Source organism: Xyrauchen texanus, chromosome 36 (assembly GCF_025860055.1).
Source record: "Xyrauchen texanus isolate HMW12.3.18 chromosome 36, RBS_HiC_50CHRs, whole genome shotgun sequence".
Taxonomy (NCBI): Eukaryota; Metazoa; Chordata; class Actinopteri; order Cypriniformes; family Catostomidae; genus Xyrauchen; species Xyrauchen texanus.
Window position 1 is genome coordinate 33,156,457 of NC_068311.1, and position 17,128 is coordinate 33,173,584.

The 17,128-nt window shown below is 44.3% G+C and overlaps 2 protein-coding genes across 3 annotated transcripts in view; one reads left to right on the forward strand and one right to left on the reverse strand.

Moving 5' to 3' along the window:
• Nucleotides 1-17,128, forward strand: part of LOC127629997 (tripartite motif-containing protein 16-like) — a 327,862-nt gene that overhangs the window by 120,069 nt on the left and 190,665 nt on the right. The gene's annotated exons all lie outside the window — the stretch shown is intronic.
• The window catches only part of igsf10 (immunoglobulin superfamily, member 10), a 42,121-nt gene that overhangs the window by 21,703 nt on the left and 3,290 nt on the right, over nucleotides 1-17,128 (reverse strand). Inside the window, exons 4-6 of the mRNA XM_052107359.1 lie at nucleotides 10,033-10,423; nucleotides 5,875-9,903; nucleotides 271-1,171 (exon numbers count right to left, since the gene is read on the reverse strand). Of these exons, the coding sequence (XP_051963319.1) occupies nucleotides 271-1,171; nucleotides 5,875-9,903; nucleotides 10,033-10,423 (5,321 nt within the window). The remainder of the gene's footprint in view (nucleotides 1-270; nucleotides 1,172-5,874; nucleotides 9,904-10,032; nucleotides 10,424-17,128) is intronic.

The following is a 17,128-nucleotide window of genomic DNA, read 5'->3' on the forward strand; positions in this document are numbered from 1 at the left end:
TTGTTAGGACAAACAGGTTGTCCTGCACAAACTCATGACATTAGTTGAGCAAGACAGGTCATGTTGACATGTCATACTGTGCAGAATATTGTTTAGAAAGCAATACAATGCCAGTGTTGACACTCTCTTAAAGTCAAGTTACGAATGATTTAGTTGTCTAAGCACATTCAATTGAGATGGGTGAAAGTATTTTAACATAAAATATGACAAACTTCAACTTTAAATTTGTAAAACCAAACAAAGCCATAATTTGTATGGTAACTGTTATACCTGTGCGATTGGTCCACGAGAGCCTTGGAAGGAAGCCTCCAAATGATTTGAGGTTTTGGGTTCCCAATTGCAGAGCAGTTTAGCTGAAGGTGAGCACCATACACTAAATCAATTTTCCGTTGTGACGTCTCAATGATTTTAGGGGCAGTTTCTGTCCTCCTCACAGAAAGTGTGACCACACGCCGCTCAGATCCAGTGGAGCTTGTTGCAATGCACTCATATTTTCCACTTTCAGTTACTGCTAGGTTTCTCAGGTAAAGTGTACCATTTAAATATACGGATACTTTAGTGTGTGAGTAAGTTAGAGGCCATACAATAGTACCATCATGTAAGACCCAGTGTGTAGTGGGTTTGGGGTCACCATGAGTGGTGCAGGGTAACAAAAGACTCTGCCCAACATCTGTTCTCACTAGCTGTTGTTTCTCCTCCAGTATTACAGGGGGTGCTGCTACCACCTGAAGACGCACAGTAATGGTGTCAGTACTGGCTGGATTGCTTGCAATACACTTATAATGTCCTCGATCAAAAACTGACACATCTTGTATGGTTAGTGTCCCCATTGAGGTTACTATTACTCTACCATGCTTGGTGCCTGGACCTGTAACCTCAGTGCGATTGGGTAGAATCCATGACACAATTGGCACTGGTCTGCCCTCTGTCTTGCATTCCATGTGCACCGTTTTCCCAGCAAGAACCTTGAGTTCTCTCATCTTTGGCTCCAGTATTCGAGTGGGATAAGCCACAACTGACAACATAACCACAAGCTTGTCAGACCCATACTCATTCTCGGCCAAACATATGTACTGTCCATGGTCTTTAATATTTGCTCTATGGATGGACAATGTTCCATTCTTCAAAACCTCAAATTTACCCATTTTACCCTTGAAGGTCAACATACTACCTGATGATATAAAGGAGACAAAGAATAAAAAATATTAGAAAGCAGAAAAGGCCATTTAAAGTTGCATAGCTTCCACTTATGCAGGGTAATTGAGATAAAGTGAGTAATATTTGGCTGGTCATGTGCAGCCAGCACCATATGCAAAATCTGAATTAAAAAAAAAATAGTATCTGTTTAAAAGTGAAGAAATTATCAAAAAATCACTAAAGCCCTATTTGGATGGGATTTGTTGGGGTTTGTGATAATTACCAGAGTTTCTCTGTGATTTTAATCCTGTGCAAATAAGTCATATCAGTAATTTTATTTACTGCATAAGACTGTCCTGCAATGGAAAAGATTACAGCATTTATATGTTCTATAGAAATCTCAGTAAAAATAACCCCAGTGTAATGATTAGTCAGTGGAGTTGGGATCCAAGTGCAGCTTTATTAACAGTAAACTTAGTCATATATACAGCAAGGGTCAATCACCATCAATAGTAGTATCCAAGGTAAATCAGAGAGATAGAGACAGAGCACCTTCATCTAAGATGAAGTCTTAGATCACGGGTAGAGAGCCATATCCATTTACCGGGGTTGTATTCAGAATTGGGGTGACGATGATGATTGGCTTGTTTCTCTTGTCTCCTGACAGCCTGTTGAAGATGGACGTGTGCTTGATACCAGATGGCCTCTCTTCTGAGGAGCCAGTCATTGATAGCAGGAAGGTTCGTGGGCTCCCCTGACCAGGGAAATAAAAGAGGCTAAATACCAAGAACACACTGGAAGAGAGTTAGACCAGTTGATGGTTTGCGGACAGAATTCTGGGCATATTCAGCCCAAAGTAGATAGCGGCTCCAGTCGGATTGATTCTGATTGCAGTAGGTTCTGAGGAAACAGGTCAACTCCTGATTCATGCATTCAGTTTTGCTATTGGATTGTGGATGGTACCCAGAAGTTAGGCTGACATTTATGTTCAGTTGATGGAAGAAAGTTGTCCATAAGCGGGAGGTGAACTGAGGCCCTCGGTCAGGTAGACCATAGAATCTGAATATGTAGATGTTCAGCAGTTTCAAAGGCAGTAGGTAACATGGATAAAGGAATTAACCTTAGAGAGTGATCTACTACCATGAGAATGGTGGTAAGACCATGAGAGAGGGGAAGATCCGTGACAAAATCTATGACAATATTAGACAATGGACATTGAGGTATGGGTAGAGGCTAACTGGGCTAACCCAGCTGGAAGTTATGTAGACAATTTGTTGATGTTGAATGTGGAACAGTTCTGGACATCACGAATGGTGTCCAGAACTGGATGATCATTGTGGGAGGTAAGATGGGTTCTTCAGTTGGAGCTTGAAGTGAGTATTCATATTGGCGAGAGAAAGCGTCGGCATTGACGTTTTTAGAGCAGGGACGATATGTGACTGAAGTTGAAGCGTGTAAAGAATAGCACCCATCTTGCCTGTCTAGGGTTGAGTCTCTTGGCTGAATGCAAGTACTCTATGTTCCAATGATCCATCAAGACAAGGAAAGGATGTTTGGCTCCCACCAACCAATGATGGCATTCATCGAATGCTGCTTTCATGGCTAATAATTCTCTGCCCCATTAAACAGAACTATGATGTCGAGAATAGAGTTTGCGTGAGTAAAAGGCACATGGAAATAGTTTAGGAGGTGTTCCGTGAGATGATGGCTCCAGTACCAGTGTTAGAGGTATCTGCTTCGACAATGAATGGGCAATCAGGGTCTGGATGGTGAAGGATGGGTGCAGTGGTGAAACATACTTTGAGATCCTGGAAAGGATTGGAGAGCAGCTGGAGTCCACGAGAGCCGAGAGCACTTCTTCTTAAGCATTGACGTCAGAGGCACAGCCACAGTACTGAAACCTCTTACGAAATGACTGTAGAAATTGGCAAAACCTAGGAAACTTTGCAATTCCTTTATCGTGGTAGGTTGTGGCCATTTCAAAACTGCTCTTACCTTGTTATCATCCATCACCTGGGCTGATGACATAGCATAGAAACGATTCTGATTTTTGATGGAACTCACATTTCTCAGCCTTGGCGTACAGTTGATGGGTGATGAGACATTGCAGAACAGCTCAGACGTGCTGTTCTGCAATGTCTTGGACTATTGACCAATCCGAAAGGCATGACCCCGTATTCAGAGTGCCCTGTGCTGGTTGAAAAAGATGTTGTGGCAGCGGGGGCGTGGCCAAGCGCCCGTCCGGGAGAGGAAAGCGGTAAGGGCGCTTACACCTGAGCTAAATTATGCCTAACACCTGTCTCTAATTCCAGTGAGCACGAGGAGAGCGGCATAAAAGCAGACACAGAGCCTCCAGTCGAAAGAGAGAGCCCCACAAGCCAACCCACTGCGCTTGTATACTGTTTTGTTTACTGTGAATCTGTGAGAGAGAATACGTCAATTAAAAGCCTTACCTTTAGTTCACAACCTCGTTTCCTGTGTTCTCCTTCCCGTGAGGGTCTTACAGATATCTTCCACTCATCCCTCTCACAAATGCGGATGAGCTGCGAATATAGAGTTTGGTGAAATAATTGGCAGAACAGAGTTGTTCAAGGGCAGCTGGAACCAGAGGCAGGGGGTAGCGAAACTTTACAGTGATTTAATTTAGACCACGATAATCAATACATGGGTGAAGACCTCCCTCGTTCTTGCTCACGAAGAAGAATCCATCTGATTGTTGGTGAGGTTGAGGGTCTGATAAACCCCTGGAAAGTTCCTCCTAAATTTTTGACTTCATAGCCTCAGACTCAGGTTGGGACAATGGGAAAATTCTGTCTCGTGGAGGTGAGGAACCAGGTAGTAATTCTATGGCACAGTCACTGGAGCGGTGAGGAGGAAGTTGCGAGGCTTTGGTTTTGCTGAAGGCCTCAACTAAGTCAAAATACTCAGGAGGTAGATTGGGAACTGTAGTAGGTTCAACTCAAACAGCAACAGCTCTAATAGTCCTGGGAGAGATGGGCTTTAGGCAAGTGGAAAAGCAAGAATGGTTTCTGTGTATAGTGCTCCAACTTGTAGAATAATATCTTTGGTAGTGTGTTGAGCATGACTGTCACTCTCCAAAAAGTCAGCTTCAAATTATCCTCAACCCACATGGTTTGAGCAGCGAGAGTACAGACGATAAGAGCATATTCCATGGCGGGAACATTACCCTGATGAAGAGAAAGCAGCTGATCTCCGGCGTCTTTGCTCCCACTGGATGTTTAAAAACTGCATGAAATCGTTGGAGGAAGAAACTGAATGAAGGGAAAGTTTTTTGGGCATCGTTCCACACTGCTGTAACACAGCCTAATGCCTTACTGGTTAGTAGAGAACATACAAAGGAAATGCGGTTCTCATATGTGTGGTATAGTGTGGGCTGTTGGTTAACAGTGAACAGTAACAGTGAACATTGGAGCAGAAATCCCTTATATTTAGCAGGTGACCCATCGAATTTCTCAGGAAAAGCAAGGCGTGGGATAGCGGTGAGTGTGCAAGATGAGGCCGGGTGTGCTGCTAGGGTTAGGTGTGGGTAAACTATGGTTCTTCAGGGTTTTAACAAGCTCCTCTGTTAACAATGCCAGCCAGTCAAGCTGTTGGTGGTGTACTGCCAGTACATTCTCTTGGGCCAAAAATTCGGTGGTTAGTTGCAGAAAAGTCTTCTGTAATGATGAGTCAGCAGAGTTGGGATCCATGTGCAGCTTTATTAATAGTAAATGTAGTAATATAGACAGGCAGGGGTCAATCACCAGCAATTGTAGTATCCAAGTTAATTCAGAGAGATAGTCACAAAACAGGCAAGTGGTCAGGGCAGGCAATCACAGGTAATATCTAGGTAAACAAAGCAGTAACAGTAGGCAGGCAGCAAAGGGTCACAACAGGGTAAACAGTCCAGGATCATACACAGGTTAGGCAGTAAATACAGATCATGCTCAGAAATATCAGCCAGGACAAATCAAGACTTCACAAAGACAGAGTGTGAAAGTGAGTCTTAAATAGCTGAGTAGAAGTGAGGAGGTAATCAGTGTCAGGTATGGGGATTATGGGAAATGGAGTCCAGAGTGTTAGAGTCAATACTCAGGTGATGGAGACATCTGGTGGAGAGCGGGAGGAACTACAGAGGTGGGATTCGTTACACCGAGGTTATACTAATTCTGTTTAAGGGCAAATATTACACAATCCCCTGTAAGATAGGAGGTTTTCTGGAATTTTCACTGTTTTATGATGGAAGCGCTCCTGGATGTTATTTACCTTATACCTGAGGTGTGGTATTATTGTGTGGCGCAGATTCCGAAGATGCAATATGAAAACGCAAATAATTTATCAGAGGATTAAAGCTGGTAGCAACTTTAGATAAGATTTTTTCTGCAGTAGCTAGCCTTGCATATAAAATATCCCAATACATAAATTACACATAACTGATAAATGACAAAGACATGCCCATGTCTGTAATCTATATATTAAACAATACAGATGTCCACAGTAACAATTACTTAACAGACCTATGTCCCATCCGATTAGGCCTGAAGTGCACCTTTTGAAATTATATTATATATTCATATATTGAGTATATACCAAATTAAATGTAAGAATGTACAAGAAATATCAAACTCAGCAGATTACAATAAATATTTAAGACTTCTGGTAACAAGGTAATTTAATATAAATGTCCTTGCAGTTTCCATTTAACCATTACTGTATATATGACTTGTATTAATATACCTGTGGTAGATGGAAATCGGCTCCAGCTGATGGTGGGTTTAGGATGACCAGTCACATTGCAGGGAAGGAAAGCATCAGAGTTTGACAGAACAGTGAAACTGGCAGCTTTTCCACCAATAATCCTTGGCTTGGAAATTATATCCGTAACAGATGACGGGTCGAAGTCAATGATAGAGGTGTCATACATTGTTGAGTGATCATACTCATTCACATTGCCAATTTCAGTACTGTGTGGAGATTGAGTGAACAGATAGTTTCGTTCTGCTGATTGAACAATAATTGTTTCTGTGACTGTGCTCTCCTTAGATTTGCCATAAGGTATGCCAGATGGGGCATTTGGCTTAAGACAATCAAAACAGTCCACGTGTTTTTGTTCATATACAGTTGGCTTAACTCTTATCACAGGTCTCTGTGTTGTATATATTCCTCTTTCTGGGGTAAGTCTTGTATTACTGTTCACTCTGACTCTGTTGGCTTTACTCTGGATTTGATATTGTGGTGTAGTTTGTGGTCTAATGACTGTAGGTTTTATGTTAGGTGTAGTGGGTTGAGAGGTCACAGTTGATGGAGATGTCTCTGATTCTTTGAAGGGTGTATTCAAAGGTCTTAATGATACAGCTCTGTGTTTAGTTTGTGATGCTATAGTAGGGGATATTTTGGTTGAAGATCTGCCTGCAATTTTAGTCACTGTGATGGTTGACGATTGTGTGGTTGTTTTTCTTGCCAGTCCTCGCCCCTTGAGGTCTTGTCTGCGAAAACCAGGCTTTTGATTTTGCCATAATCCTGTTTGAGAACCGGAAAATCTTTCCTGAACATTGTCTTTCTTTAGTTCAGTTCTCCTTGTTGTAGGGGCTGGTAGTGTACCTGAAACTGGATCAGACTCTTTGGTTATGGATGGCTCATTGAAAGCTGGAAATGTTGAGAACAATGTTGGTGATAGGGTTATGTCTTTGTAAGATGAATCTGATTCTGTAAATGTGGAAGAGCCTGATGAGTCATCAAATGATTTCTCTGGAGTGTCATTTTCTATTGTAATTGAAGGAAAGGCAATTGTTTGTGGAAGCTGCAATTTTTTAGTAGGTACTGCAGTTGTTGCTCTGTCAGGTTCTGCTGTGGTTGTGAATGCCGTGTTCCTCTGTTCCTCTGCAGTGGATGGTGTAAATTGATTTTGAAGTCTGCTGAGAAATTCTCTCTTATCCCATTTGCGGCCGAACTGTGAAATCTTCCCATGTGTGATTGTTGAAGTCTTTGTGGTTGTAGTTGTAATAGGAGTTGAGAGGTACATAATAGCATCTTTGGTTAGTTCAACAGAATCTTTATAATCCTTTGACTCTTCGGGCATAGAGGGCACCGTTGTTTGTGACATCTGTGAATCAGTTACAGTGTATGCCATGGCAGGTTTTTCTGTCACTCTCGAAAAGAAAATTGTCATGTGATATCTAGCCGTAGTGTTGATCAGGCTTTGATCCACTGTTGTTTTGCATTTCTCTGTAGACACTTCAGTTGTAATTTTTTTTCTGTCACCACATTCTGTGATATTGTCCGCAGTGTGTGGAAAAGTGAGATTGTACTCGTTGTTTCCAGAGCGATGTTTAAATTTTTCTAGTAAAGATTGTATGTCTGTAATTTTACTGGGTCGAATGATCCTGCGTCTGCCATGAAAGTTACGTCTCTTTCCTGACTGCTTTTTAGAGGCAACGATTTGGATCTGGTGTTTTGAAATGAAGGTGGACCCAGGAAGGAGATGAGGTGAATTGATTAGTTGAGTAGTGTGAAAGGTGATCTTGTCTTGCTCTCTCTCGGTTGTGGTGACTGCTGTAAATATGGTCTGACTCTCAGGTTCCAAATGGGTTCCACTTGAGTTCTGGATGTTGTATAATGGTGTTGCTACAGTTGCAACCTCTTCTGAGTCCCCAGAGAACAGAAGCTCCATCTTATCTGCAACTTCTTTTAGAGTAAGTCTGAGAGTAACGGCTTGCCCAGAGGATCTATTTGTTCCTCTGTCATATATGTGGCTTTCACCATCACTATGGCTTATCACATAACCTGAGTTGGTTGTGTTCAAGGTTGTCTCATCTCTTTGAATTCCATACTTACTTGGAGTGTAACTGGCCATTACTGGGGTGGCATGTGTCTGAGTTTGAGAGTAAGAGTATGATGTGGCTGTAACCAAATTTGATTTCTCTTGTTTTCTCAAGATGTTACTTACATGATCAGTTTTTACTTTCCTGAAAGCACTGTTTACCTTTTTGTTATTTGTCTTTGAAATTCCAATATCTCTTGTTTTAATTGTGCTAACCGGTTTATGGTCAAGTATTTGGGTAGTTGTCACAACAATTAATTCATCTTCAGATATACCATCCCCTGAGGTTGTATCCATGTCATCAGAGAGTCCTTTAAGAGCTTTGGACTTCTCAGACAAACTTACTATCCCATCCTCATATCTTCCTTTATTTTGAGACCTCTTGATGAAAGTGGCAAATCTTTCAGCATCAACTTTCCTGAACTGTTTATTATAGACTCTTTTTGGCCATCCAGTGCGTCTTCCATTTCCTCTTCTGCCAGTGGGAACCTTATGAAATCGGGGCTGAAACCAATTGTACAGTCTGTCTGATGTAATGCTCCTCGATTCCTCACTAACTCTGTGAGGGAGATCTCTGCTATGATGTTTCTGGCTATCATCTATAATTTTCACAACATCATCACCAGACTGCTTTATGTCAGCTGTATTTGTGCTATTTGAGAAATGATCATTAACAGTTACTTGAGAAGATAGCAAATCTGTTCCTATATAATTTGCAGCTAAGCACCTGTAAAATCCTGTGTCTCGGGATGTCAGTCCATGTATTACCAAAGTACCATTTTTGAAAAGCTTCCTGTTTCCATAAGATTTGTCTAAAACTGTGTGGTCAGGAAGTATCCACTGAATGAAAGCTTGCGGGCTGCTAGATGATGTGCAGTCAAGAAGTAAGGTCTGACCAAGGATGTGTGAGATTTGGACCCCATTTACTTCTTCTTCTTTGATATCCGGTGACAAAACAGTGACCCTGAAAGCAAGAATGTCTGCATCCAGGTAGTTAGTGGCAATGCAATGATATACACCGGTATCTGTGATTTCAGTATATTTTAATGTAAGCCTCCCTTTAGTATTTACTGCAATCCTTTGGTCCTCACTTTTGTATGGTGCTCGTACTTTGCTTCTATCTGGTAGAATCCACTCTACGATGGGATTAGGATCCCCAAAGGTCTGGCAGTTCAGTTCCACTGATACACCAGCAAGGACTGAGTGTTCAGTCTTGGTCTGGTTGTCCTTTCTGATCATTGCCCAGCTATATTGATCTCTGCTATTGTTACTACTATCAACATTTATTTGAACATTGGATGAATACTTGATATTAAGGGTCGGGAATGTTGTTGTAATGCGGTCCATCTGTAAGTTAACTATACCTTGCATTAACCATGCAGGATTGGCATTGATTTTTGCTTCAATTTCTGTGAAGACTTCATCTGCAGTGGGTACTGCTTGCTTGTAGGTGTAAACTGTGCCTGGTTGCAAAGAAAGTAATACCCCTCGCTCAAGTCTCATAGGGGAATCACTATAGGAAGCCAAAATGTTCCAAACCTGCCATATATGATCATAATCAATGTTGCAGACCAGTGATGTAGACACATACACACTCAGGGCAGTAACATCTCTATTGACTCCATAGGTTACAGTTAGGTTGTCCATTCTTGTAGGTCTCTGTACAACACATGTTATACTGGCATCATTGTGGAACTGATCAGTTATGTTAATTTCCAGCATACCAATGGGTGCAACAAAATCCTTAGGAGAGACTGAAGTATAGTCACTGTCACCCAAAGTAAAATTCCTCTGTTTTAAGTGAGGGTGAATCCATGGCTTAAGGCATGTGTAGCCATCATTTGACAAATGAATAATACTGCTGCCGCTAGAGGAAACTGGGAATTCACAAACAGGGCACAGCTGTTCTCTGACAGTCTTCCTGTCTCTTTTGCATTTCAGAACACCTGTAAATGTAAAATATTTACAGATTGTGAAAGTGTCCAGATTATTGATATTTGTAATACTATCTGTTGTGTCAAACTATGGCATTTGATCTGTTATTTTTAACAAAATATTACAGATCAGAATCTCACCAGGGTTTTTCTGTGTCCACTCAGCAAACCAACCCATCCGACAATCACATGACCAGGGGTTTCCACTGAGGAAGAGATTCTCTAGTTTATTGCAGCCAGCAAACACTGTTGCAGGCAATGTGGTGAATTCATTGTCTGACAGGTAAATGTTCTTGAGAGATGACCATTTGAAAATCTGGCTGTACCGCAGTGAAATAAATGTATCTGGATGAAGCTGTTGGAGCAGGTTTCCCTCAAGGTTGATCAACTGCAGCATTTTTAATCCATAAAAACTCTCTGGATGAATGAAGGTAATGTGATTATGGTCCATATGCAGACGTACAAGATTGTCCAGGCCTTTAAATGTATCTTTTCTGAGATTCTCAACTCTGTTATAACTAATTTTCAGAACCTAGGCATGTGAATAAAAATTAAGAGTTAGGAGGTAAAAATGTATTTACTGTAATTTATAATTTCAGGCCAATTTCAGACTTTAGCAAAAATTACAAATCCAAAAGTACATTTTATCATTTATATCATTTTAACAATGATATCCTAATCCCAGTAAATTCAATCAAAGCGTGTCCTCTTATTAATGTAATTGAAACTATTCCAACACTATCCCAAATCTTAGGTTACAATCTATTTTGTACATTTTGAAATGATAATCAGCCAAGAGTTGGGCATGTGCACAAGTGTACTGTATTATTAAATAATAATTTATCTTTTCTCTCTCTATCTCTCTCAATTCTGCTGCATGTGGCCACAACATTTGCATTGGAAACAGGAATACTCTTTGTAAAACATTTAGAAAAAGACTACTCTCTCTCATCAGATTTATTCCTCAATGCAGCAGCATGTCAGTGCAGTTAATAAGAAGCTCTTATTGTGCAACAGGGGATCTACAGTAGATTCAGCACTGGCAGTATTCCTAAAAGGGAGAGGTAGAGGGCAATTCAAGCATGAATCCTGAGGCAATGCCAGCCTAGTCTTAGCCACAAGCTTTCGATCATATAGCTGTTTGCAGCAACAAAGTGAATGGAAGTCATTAATTTGCAATGATAGTGAGCAAATGCAACCTCTGGCATTGCAATGTGTGTGTGTCCAGTAATGCGACAAAGTTGACTATTATGCAAATAAGAATTTACATGTGACATGGGAAAAATACCAATAGGACAGAAGTAGTATCAATGGATACAATCTGTCTGCCAATCATAACACTGGTTAGGACCCAATTTTTTATGTGTTTATCCCCTATATAGATGACTGCTCCATTGCCTAAAATACAGAGTCTGGGGCAAAATTGAATTTGAGTGCCCAATACATAACACATAAAAGTCTGAACCTTCAACCAAAATTCTTGGATCTTAACACACCACCAAAAAACATGGGTTGTGTCTCCATATTCTGATTGGTATCGCCAGCAGCTGGGTGTGTCTTTAAGACCAAGCCTATACAATCTAGAGGGGGTCCAACAGAATTGATGTAAAATCTTGAATTGCGTAAGGCGCACCCTTGCACCTCTAGATGCAGACTTGACGTTTTTCAGAATCCTAGCCCACACTTCCTCCTCCAATACCAAGTTTAAATCTTCCTCCCACAATCTCTTGGGAGAAGTTAAAGCTCTAACCCCCAGACTCTGAATTAGCAGGGAGTAATACACTGATGCCTTATGACCTTTTCCAAAAGCAGTAATCACCTCTCCCTTCAGTGTCTTTTGCTTTAGTGGGTATATGCTACTCCTAAAAATAATATAGAGCAGATTGCACAGCTGTAAATACCTAAAGAACTGAGATCTGGGAATCCTAAAATGTTGAACCAAATTTTCAAAGGATCTCAACACTAGACTCTCAATATAGGTCACCGAGTGTAGTAACCCCCTCACAATCCACTCTAACCAGCAGAAAGGGGACTTATTAATACATCATTTTGGGTTCAACCATATGCTCGAGGCAACATTGCAACATCACAAAATACTGAGTGCAAATGCAAGATAACAGGATGTAATTAAACTTCTCTGATTATTTTGATAGAAAGGCAAGAACTTCCTGTTCAATACAAAACCAGGGAGGGGCTCTCGCAGGTGGAAGCAATCAATGAGTCAAATATCTGACAGAATGCATTATAATAAAACAAAATCTTGGGTAGGCCTAGCTCACCTTTGTCAATCAGCCTATTTAACTTACTTAAATGTAATCTGGGACGTTTACCATTCCAAATGAAGGCCTTCACTATGCTATCAAATTGCTTGAAATAAGAGAGGTCGTTGAATTTTGGAATACAATTCATTTTTATAACATTAACCTTCCAAATCATAGATCAACGTAATGAAGACAAGTTCTTTAATTTAGTCAAACTCCCACTTAGACTTTGGGAAACAGTTAATGTTACTCAATTAGTGCCATTTTAGTGCATTTTTATCTTTGTACTGTGGAAGTCTTTGTTTGGAAAATGTTTACATAACATTATTGTCATTTATTGTTTCTTTTTCTTTGCTAAAAAAGAATTAAGTGAATTCTGACAAGAATACTGTAAAATTTCAGCACTTTCAAAACCTGCAATTGATCACGATTAACTCTTGAAAAATGTGATTAATCGCATTTAAATATTTTAACTGACTGACAGCACTAAAATATGATATTACATCATCACTATTATACTTTGTAATTTTTGTCAGCTTGTCTATACATACAGTAACATGCAATATTCTTAGTACTTTAATTTGAGTACAACACGATTTAGATTTTCCACTGATTCATATCACTGATCCTTAAACTCGCATTGCTCGCTGATTCTTCATATGCAGGAAGTTCTATGTAAACCATTTCTAACTTTTAATTGTTCAATTGAGTCTCTTAGCATTTTAAAATCATATAATAATAATAGGGCTGTCAATAGATTATAATTTTTAATTGAATTAATTACATGGTATGCTGATTAACTATTCAAATTAATCGCATACATAAATATTTGCTCAGAAATCCCCTCAAATAACAATAATTCAATACATAATTATTAAATAATTATAAATAGTTATTTAAATAATTATAAATAAAATATATATATATATATATATTATAAAAAATAATAATACAGATAATTAAAATGCATTACATTGTTTTGACACACAAGTGATGCATTAATAATGACAATTCAAATAGTGTGTTTATGTAACCTGCTCACACAAACACAAGACGAGACAGTCACAATGTAAATGGGAAACTGCTTTATTCACAAAGCAAAGCAGGCAAAAGTACAAACAAGGGGCAAATCCAGTGAAGAGTAGTCAAGTGGAGCGAGAGGTCGAAGCCGGGGAATCGGAGAATATAAAAGGGGCAAATCCAAAGAGAGAGGTCGTGGAAAGCGTAGGGTCAAAGCCGGGGTAATCAGAATCAGCGAGACGGGACTAGTGGGAGCAAAAGACAGGGGAACAAGGGGAGCTGGCAAGCTAAGGGGTGAACGAGAGGAGTACTAAACTAGACGAGACTAGTGGGGGGCAAAGAGACGGGAAACTAAATACAATAACCAACCCGAGTGAGACGAACGGGTTGTGATATATATAGGGGTGAGTGCAGGTGTAAACAATGATAGGTGATTGAGACGAGTGCAGGTGGTCATAATGTTCTGGCCATTGGGAGCGGGCATGTGAGCCCGAGGGGGCAGATAGTGTACGAGCGTGTGAGCTCGTAGGAGCAAAAACGAGCGTGCAAGCTCGAGCGAGCAAAACGGGCGTGGTAGCCCGAGGGAGCAAAACGAGCGAGGAAGCTCGAGGGGGCGGAGCAGGGAGTGGGGTTCGTGACAGTACTCCCCCCTCTATAATGGACGGCTCCTGACGGCCGCGCTCGGTTGCGAGGAGCGCGACCTCTGGGAAGTGGTGCTGGACGATCCCAACAAACAAAAAAACCCTGAACAGACAACCCATAAAACACACAAACAAAATTGAGGGCAGTCCAAGGGGCACAGAGGGAAATGAGACAGTCCATGGGGTCAATGGGCAGTTTCAAGGCAAGGTCAGGGGGAACATAGCGGACAGGCGGGTGGTCGGGAGATCTAGGGGGCAGCCGTAGGGCAGAGACAGGGTCAGGGGGTCTGGAAGGCGACTGGAGGACAGGGACTGGGTCCGGGGGTCTGGAAGGTGACCACCGGACAGGAATAGGGTCCGGAGGCCAGGGAAGAGGCCACAGGACAGGGAGAGGGTCAGGAAGTCCGGGCTGAGCCGTGAAAGGCAGTGCCGTCAGAGGCGGCACTGTAGGCGGCTCTGGAGGTGGGGTTCTGGAAGGCTCTGGAGGTGGAGCCGAAGGAGGCTTTAGGGGCGAAGGCCTGAAAGGCTCTGGAGGTGGAGCCAATGGAGGTGGCGCCGTGGGAGGTCCCCGAGGCGACGACCTGGCAGGCTCTGGAGTCTTTGGGAGCAGAGCCGTGAGGGGCTCAGGAGGTGGAGCCGTAGGAGGCTCGGGAGGCGGAGCCGTAGGAAGCTCTGGAGTCTCTGGGAGTAGAGCCGTGAGAGGCTCGGGGAAAAAGGTCGTGGAAGACTCGAGAGGCTCTAGAGGTGGGGCCCTGGAAGGCTCGGGAGGCTCGAGGGGGGGAGCCCTGGAAGACTCAAGAGACGAAGCCCTGAGAGACTCGAGGGGAGGAGGAGCCCTGAGAGACTCGAGAGGCGAAGCCGTGAGAGGCTTGAGGGGTGGAGCCATGAAAGACTCGAGGGACGGAGCCCTGAGAGGCTCGAGGGGAGGAGGAGCCCTGAAAGACTCGAGAGGGGAAGCCCTGAGAGGCTTGAGGGGGGGAGGAGCCCTGAGAGACTCGAGAGGAGAAGCCCTGAGAGGCTCGAGAGGAGGAGCCCTGGGAGGTTTGGGAGGAGGAGCCTTGGGAGGCTCGTGAGGCGGAGCCCTGGGAGGCTCGAGAAGAGGAGCCCTGGGAGGCTTGGGAGGAGGAGCCTTGAAAGACCCGGGAGGAGAAGCCCTGAGAGGCTTGAGAGGCGGAGCTCTGGGAGGCTCGAGAGACTTGAAAGGCAGGACCCTGGGGGGCTTGGGAGGTAGAGCTCTGGGAGGCTCGAGAGGAGGAGCCCTGGGAGGCTTGGGAGGCTCGTGAGGCAGAGGCCGCGAGGGCTCTGAGGGGCGAGCAGAGGCTGGCAGAGCCGTGGAAGACTCTGAGGGCGGAGCAGAACCCGGCAGAGCCGTGGAAGACTCTGAGGGCGGAGCAGAGGTCGGTAGAGCTGTGGAAGAATCTGAGGGAACCTCTGCGGTCTTGAGCACAAGACGAGACTGGGGAGAAGGGGCCCTCTTCCTTCTCTTACGTCTTCGGCCAACAGGGGACGTGGCCATGGGGACGGTCGAGGCTACAGGCGCTGGCTCTGGGGCGGTCGAGGCTACAGGCGCTGGCTCGCTGACCGTGGCAGACATGGGCGCTGGCTCGCCGGCCGTGGCGGGCATGGGCGCTGGCTCGTTGGCCGTGGCGGGCATGGGCGCTGGCTCGTTGGCCGTGGCGGGCATGGGCGCTGGCTCGTTGGCCGTGGCGGGCATGGGCGCTGGCTCTCTGGCCGTGGCGGGCATGGGCGTTGACTCTGGCCGTGCCAGGCTTCGGGACTGGGGCCGTGACAGGCTTCGGGACTAGGGCCGTGACAGGCTTCGGGACTGGGGCCGTGTCAGACTTCGGGACTAGGGCCGTGTAAGGCTTCGGGACTCGGGCCGTGTCAGGCTTCGGGACTAGGGCCGTGTCAGGTTTCAAGACGGGGGCCATGGTAGGCTTCAAGACGGGGGCCGTGGTAGGCTTCAAGACGGGGGCCGTGGAAGGGAACGCTGGTTCAGTTTCTGCCTCCCCCACAGTAAACGAGGAACCAGCGTACAGTAGGGCGAGGTCAATAAACTGAGCCAGGTCGAGAGAGCAGCGACCACCAGGCATGAATGATGAGGCTGGCTCATTCAGTCCAAATTGAAAAATGTCTTTCAGAGCCACCTCATCAAAATTCACCTGGTACGCCAGGGCACAAAAATCCATAATATAAGCCTCCAAGGGTTGGCTCCCCTGGCGTAAAACCAAGAGTCGGGCCGCTGGCTCCATAATGTCAAGGACGGGGTTATGAGTTACATAACCACTGCCTTGCACGGAAAACCCTTGGTTCGCGTCCGAAGAGCCATAAAACCTCTCCGGGGATGGAGAGCATACGGCGCTCGCGGATGCGTGGAAAGCATCAACGGGCTCAGGGGCAGACACAGGTGAAACAGGGTGAAATATTTCAGACATAGTACATACCTGCTGCCCCTGGGCTGCGAGCGCTTGGTCATGTCTCCATATCGTAGCTCCTCGCGCTGAATGTGACGTGTACCTCCACTCTAGTGAGCTGCGCGAAACCTCCGCGTGATGCATTGTGACTGTCTTCGGTGAGGTTGGTTATTATGTAACCCGCTCACACACACACAAGACGAGACAGTCACAATGTAAATGGGAAACTGCTTTATTCACAAAGCAAAGCAGGCAAAAGTACAAACAAGGGGCAAATCCAGTGAAGAGTAGTCAAGGGGAGCGAGAGGTCGAAGCCGGGGAATCGGAGAATATAAAAGGGGCAAATCCAAAGAGAGAGGTCGTGGAAAGCGTAGGGTCAAAGCCGGGGTAATCAGAATCAGCGAGACGGGACTAGTGGGAGCAAAAGACAGGGGAACAAGGGGAGCTGGCAAGCTAAGGGGTGAACGAGAGGAGTACTAAACTAGACGAGACTAGCGGGGGGCAAAGAGACGGGAAACTAAATACAATAACCAACCCGAGTGAGACGAACGGGTTGTGATATATATAGGGGCGAGTGCAGGTGTAAACAATGATAGGTGATGAGACGAGTGCAGGTGAAACGAATAAAGGGGTGATTGAGACGAGTGCAGGTGAAACGAATAAAGGGGTGATTGAGACGAGTGCAGGTGAAACGAATAAAGGGGTGATTGAGACGAGTGCAGGTGGTCATAATGTTCTGGCCATTGGGAGCGGGCATGTGAGCCCGAGGGGGGAGATAGTGTACGAGCGTGTGAGCTCGTAGGAGCAAAAACGAGCGTGGTAGCCCGAGGGAGCAAAACGAGCGAGGAAGCTCGAGGGGGCGGAGCGAGGGAGCGGGGTTCGTGACAGTTTAGAATGCAAT